Source organism: Pristis pectinata, chromosome 11 (genome assembly GCF_009764475.1).
Source record: "Pristis pectinata isolate sPriPec2 chromosome 11, sPriPec2.1.pri, whole genome shotgun sequence".
In the NCBI taxonomy this organism is placed as follows: Eukaryota; Metazoa; Chordata; class Chondrichthyes; order Rhinopristiformes; family Pristidae; genus Pristis; species Pristis pectinata.
The window spans coordinates 42600083-42606476 of NC_067415.1; the positions used below are offsets into that span (position 1 = coordinate 42600083).

Genomic DNA, 6394 nt, shown 5'->3' on the forward strand with positions numbered 1-6394 from the left:
ATCTCATGTTATGAGTAACATTCTGACAATCACCCGATTGTTGACAAAAAAAGGACGACATCTTTCTTGAAGATTGTCGAAAGCTGTCATTTCCCATCGGAAAGATTTTTGAATTATTTGAGGATTATTGATGCATATATAATATAGCATATAACGTGGCAACATTTCAATTAATAATATCCACTTTTCCACATTATTATGTTTTCCTCAGTGAAGAGCTTTGAATGATGCGGCACAATATATTAACATTATTAATGAGACAACAGTAAACCTCTGAATAGTGATCGGTACCAGAGCCATTTGTAAATCTTTATGTGACAAAGTACAGGATTGTAATGCAATTAGCCTTGCTCAGCTAAAAGGGCAGAACATGTTTTAGGCGCAATTATCGCATTCAGATGAGCGAGTATTAATCTCCCATCAAGTGTAATTTCCTCCCTTTCAGGTTGGTCGGTAATGCAGAACAGGCCATGAAGAAGATAGGAAGACCGTGTCATCCAGCAGTTCTGCAGCTTCCTGTAGTGTTGAGTTGCCTTCCATCCCCACCCACCATCACCACCGCCCCGCGGTAAAAGAAAACAAACTTCAAAACAGACGTCGTGCATTCCGAAAATAAAGACCAGCTTTATTTTGTCTGTTGACCTTTCACTCGAGAGGTAGCTGCAATGGGTACCTTTCTCGAAATAACTCACAGATCAAGTGGTTTCTAAACAGGCAGGACACTAAAACCCAAAGCACAGCAGGTACTAGGAGAAGATGAACATCCTGGAGGACAATTCTTGACAGAGTTGTTTGTCTCTTTGGGAAATGAACAAAGATAACATCGGCAAACTAATATTGTTGTCAGCTGGGTGTCAGGACTATCGATTTATAAAATGAAAACCAAGAAGTAGGCCAAATATTAACGGTTAATGCGGATGTTCAGCATTAACAGTCTGTCCTTCAGACTATAAATAACAATCTAGAAATGTCTATTTGTTCCAAAACTAAATGTCATTATGGTTCAAGGTTAACCGTGTCGTATGATCTTAGTGTCCTTTACACAATTTCGGCTGTTCGTATTTAGCTCCCCAATGTTTTGGTATATGCGTTCAAATTTATATCATTTCAGACAGATTTTGATTATAATAGAGCTTATTATTATTTTGTTTGTGTCCTGGTAATGCGGGACTTGCCGTCCGTTGTCACGTACAGAACTGTTTGCTCAATCAGCACAGATTTACTCGGTCAAATCCTTCAATCCACAAAGTGCAATTGCATCTACACGGCGTCTGAAGAGCAGCGCCCTTCTTTATAGTGTTTCTTTCTGAGTTTCATGCAACATTGGCAGTTGAAATGACCCGTTTTGCACGTCAGCACAAGGTTTATACACAATCAGAGCCAACTTTATTACATATCATGCTTGTTTTCTCGAACTAGGCTAACACGGAATAGCGACGGACCATTATGTCTGACCTTAAAGAAATTAAAGCAACCAAGATATTTCCTATCTTTGGTGCACTCTATGTAACGCGCGTGTGTGCGTTCCCCTTGTGTAGTGTGTTCAGTCCGCCGTGGCTCACTCTGTTGTCATGTGGAGCCGGAGTATTCGCCTCTTGTGCTCAGAAGTACAAAAAGGCTCTTTGCCGAACTTGCGAGTTCACCTGGACGAACACAAAAGTTCAAAAGTCGTATGTAGTGTTTCAAGAAGGGAATTAAAGGCCGGGGAAGGTTTGTCTGCCGCAATTAAATCCCGGACTGTACTCGTAAGAGACCGGTGGCAGCGAGCACTCGGGGAAGAACTGCGAGAAGGCTGCTAGACCTGCGGGCGGCTCCTCCATGGGCGAGGTGTTCGTCGGCTGGCTGCCGGCGTATAACGGCGTGAGTCCTCCCGCTGTCCGGGCGCTTTCGGGGGCAGCGAGGCTCCAGCCCCCGGGAGGGCTCTTTTTCGAGGGGTTGCACTGGAGCCAGGGCTCTGGGAAGTGGGAGAAGCTGGCGCTGAGAGCGGCGCTGCCGCGGTACGAGTCGTGGGCTCCGAGCTCGCAGCTCCCCTGCTGCGGGATCCGCCCCGGGAACGGCTCCTGACCCGAGATCATGTTGCTGTAATCCGGCCCGAGCAGCTCGAAGAACTCGGCCGCCTCGGGATTGCCCCTCTCCAGGTCTTTCAGGGACATGCCCGAGGTGGAGGTGATTTTAACGTTGGCCGGCTCGGTGAAGAAGGACGGCGGCAGGTTGCGGTTCCTCAGCGGCACCTTCTTGCTGCCGCCGCCGGCCGCCGAGCGCTGCAGGTCCCGCACCGAGTCGAAGAGAGCCGCCAGCGACTTGCTCTGAAGGCTGGACTGCGAGCCATCCTTCTTGGGCGGGGGCTTGCACTGGAAGTGGCCGGTGGTGGTGGAGGAGGAGGAGGAGGTGGTGGATGGGGAAGATGCCTGCCTCTTGCCGCCTGCCTCTTGCCCAGGTCCTGCGCCGCTGCCACTCGCGGAGATCATCCCCGTGCACCGCTTGATTTGTTTCTGCAGGTACTTTCTGTGGTTGACTTTCCTCTTCGACTTGACCGGCTTGTCCAAAGCCAGCTTGATGTTGCTGGAGGCTGAGTCTATGAAGTTGAGCAGGGCGCTGGTGGTCTCCTTGAGCTCGCCGGCGCTCTCCACCTCTCCCAAGAGGGCCCCGTTGTAAGCACTTTCCAGCTCATATTCCATCGAGGAACCGGGGAAACAGAAATGGATGAAGTGAGGGTTCATGATGGCAGCCTGCACAGCCATCTCCTGTCCCCCAACTCTCGAGGGTCAACAGGAGCCAGCCCTTACTCTCTCGAAAGTGCCTACAAAGTTTTCCAGCACATTTTCCAAGGTTTCGGAAACCCCTTGGCTCTAAGCGAACACTCCAGCGGTAGGCGACTCGACACTGGGGCGTGGGGCAGAGCGGAGGGAAACCCTGGGAAACGATCGAGCTCTCAAACTTAAATCCAGCCCAGACTTCAGTTGCCGAAAGGTTGCTCCAAATAAACTGGGCAATACATCATCCCATCGCTTTGCCCGCAGCCCGCCTCTCCAGCAAGCTCCTCCCCCAGACCACTCCGCCACCACCTTGTGAATAGCGCTTTAATGAATGTGCTTTCGCTCTAGGCTCGGGCTGGAAACAAGATCCGTTTCCCGTCAGTCGCATCAGTGAGTCAAAAGCGACCCAGAGGCTATTATAGAGCTGTGAATTCATTAAATCGGACAGCTTAAGGAGGTTGGACACGGTTTGGAGAAACACTTTATTACCTCAGTGTAAAGTTTAGAAATTTAGAAAGGGTAGGCACTTAAAGCCCAGAGTAGTGAATGAAAGTAGTTCTCATCAATATATATATATATTTGGTTTTGTTTGTACTTTTTGAACCCCGGATTTGCATTCGACACGCTTAATGTATATTGGAAGATAGACAAACTGAAAAGATTCGATTTTTTATTGCTCTAAGTTCCCTCTCACTCTCTGCAGGGTCGATGCTCCACAAGGACCTTTCGTCGGTCCCTTCCCATTTCTCACCGACTTGCTGTCCTTCTGCCACATGATGGGAAAACACCGCGTCAGCTTCCCACGGACGCTGACAACCCCGATTTTACTTCACCAACACGTCCCTCTCCATGCTCTCTCACATCCAGTGCTACGTGAGGAGAAACTTCTTCCAGCCACACACTCGGCAGACTAAAACTTGTCTTCGGTCTGCCACAGACCTTGTTCCCTGGTCAGTAACTCCACCCCTCACTTCGACAGCTAGCTGAGGCCATGCCAAGCGGTTGACAACCATTGTTTTCTAGGTGGTCTCCAAAAGATCCTCACACCACATCTATACCACAAAGAATGCCTATTTCCACCTCGATATGTCTCGGTGTATCTGCTGTTACAAGACTCCTCCATGTCTTTGCTATCTCTAGACTGTCCCAATGGAAACCGGGCTGACCTTTCCATTCATCCAAAGCTCGGTCCATAACCCAAATGACACTCCATGTTTGGCGATGTTTGATGGTTCCAGCGACGGCTGGATTTTAAAACTGTCTCCCTCTCTTCATATTCTTCAATCCTCCACTATCGTTGGCGCTGCTTTTAACTCCGAACTACCTCCCGAAACCTCCCCTCCGCTAAAACGCTTCTTCAAATCTACCTCTCAGTTACCCGCTTTAATAATCTATTTTTGACACTCCGTGTCAAATTTTGATGATAACGCTTCTGACATGCGCCTTGGGACTTTTCGATATGTCGGTCTTTTATGCAGGTTGTTATTTCTTCCAGAAATTTGCCCAGAGATTATATTTCATGTTTGTACATTCTCCAGAGGTACAAAACATGGGGAAGAAGGTCAATGAAAAACACCTCTAATTTCATAGTTATATAACTTAGACTCTGCTCATTTCAGCGAACGAAAAGCGTCTTGTAATTCAAGTGTGTCAACGAGCAATTAATCTACAATAGTTAATACAGTCGCATAAACAGTCAAATTCAAAGGGCAGTGTGATCTGGCGAAAGGCAAGCTCTATTTTTCTTTAATACTTAGGGCCACTTTAAATGAATATTGGCAGTCCGGATAATGCCTCGATACCGCCAAACTGCTCACCCCCACGCCCCCCCACCCACCCACCCACGACCCCATTCCCCCGACCCAAGAAAGACCTGGAGGATACTCAAGACCAGCTTCAGGTGTTCGTTTCTTGTGCATGGTTTACCTTGAGCAGGTGCCATTGTGAAAGCTTGTACATTGGAAACCTCTCGCCTTATTCTGTATACCTGTTATTTGTTTGGTTGATTTCTTAGCTGCAGGCGCAAATACACATTCCCATATCAGTGGGAATTTTTCCCAGCTTGACAAGTATTATGGTTAGCCTTTGACGTACAGCCGTAAGGGTCTAAATAGAGTCTATTCTTCCCTCGCCTGAAAGGACGCTTTGTGCCAAGGATTCATTAAAACTCACCACACAGCTCCGTAAATGGTGCTAAATAATGAACAGTCGATTTAACTGAAAAAGCTTCTGGAGCTATTAAATTAAAGGAAAAATCCAGTTCGGGCTCAGTCTGCCAGAAGAAAATTTGACCTTAAGATGCTTCATTTTAATTTAACAGCAAATAGCTCTCAACCTAGAGAGAACATAATGTAAAAGTTGGAAACTGTAGGAACAGATTCCAATGAACGCATCGACTAAAGCACAGTAATGCGGTTCCAATCGTTTTAATACCCATTTCCTATGGTGTTTAATGATAGCGCTGGGTAAAATCCTGTAAATGTGATCTAATGGCCGATAACTATGACTTGGCGAGTGAACGCTTTCCATCGGGTGATACCGTTATGTAAACAGCTCTATATTTTGGATAAAGCGTCGATTTGTTTTTCCCAAGGGTCTGGGTATCCTTGCCAATACATGGCAAGGTGATGCACTGAATCATTCACTGTGTAAGAAAGTGGAGCATTTAAAGGGAAACAGCAACCAGCATAAACTGCCTTTATCATGTAAATAGTAGTGAGAAAAAGGACAGTGAAACTGATAGCACTGATCTAATTATCTCAGCCCAATACAGCAAAGCTACTGAAAGAGACTCGGAGAAAGGCTGACCTTCGAGCACAAAAACTGCGAGAAAACAATAAGAACCTTAGCAACAGTATAAAACGCGCTTCTTTTTCCTCCACAAAGGACGATTTTATGAGCGTTTTAGGTTCGCATTTGTATAGGCGATTTTTAGAGTGTGATTTATCGTGACTGGCCGACTAAAATATGATAATGTTCATTTAAAATCAATTAGTTTACCATACTAACTGTTATCAAGTTAAAAGGCAAGGTTTAAAATAATTGACAGATGTAAATTTGGACTGTCAGGGGTTTTCTTCTCTGCGATTGATGATTGTGACAACTGTAAGTAAATATTGTTTTGCAGAAAGACTTATGCAGCGAGTACTTTTTCGTGAACACAGTCTGTTTCGGATATTTTCTTGCCCGCAGAAGAAATAAATTTTCCTTTTGTTTTATAGACTATGTAAAACACATCCTTGCTGCTTGTAAGTGCCTTCCCATCAATTCGGTCTGGTTAAAATGACATCATCAGCGAAATAGCTGACATTTTGGCTGCTCTAAATTCAAAGTATGCTCTGCATTGTACTGAAGGGCCAGAGGTGACTGACACTTACAGACAACTGCCAAATGCTACGGGAGGCATCAAGTTGTTTTCCAATTCAGAAAAGCGCGCTTTTAAGCAACTAGGGACATCATTTAAGGACAGAGGGATCTTTTATAGTTGCCTTCAGGTACACGGTTTAAACCTCCTCCTCTTTTATCAGGATCAATTGTCATCTATTCAAGCACCCCTGCCCCCACCCCCACTTCACCACACGCAGTCATCGTTACCTTATTATGCAGGTTACTCTGCACTCCCAATCACATAACGTTCT

General features: G+C 46.0%; 1 protein-coding gene across 1 annotated transcript; it reads right to left on the minus strand.

The window, feature by feature from the left end:
* Positions 1-365: 365 nt before the first annotated feature.
* On the minus strand, positions 366-2960 carry LOC127576018 (protein FAM181B). Its single transcript, XM_052026341.1, has one exon. It carries the CDS (start codon positions 2739-2741, stop codon positions 1695-1697), a length of 1047 nt encoding a protein of 348 aa, XP_051882301.1. The 5' UTR covers positions 2742-2960; the 3' UTR covers positions 366-1694.
* Between the last annotated feature and the right edge of the window lie 3434 nt (positions 2961-6394).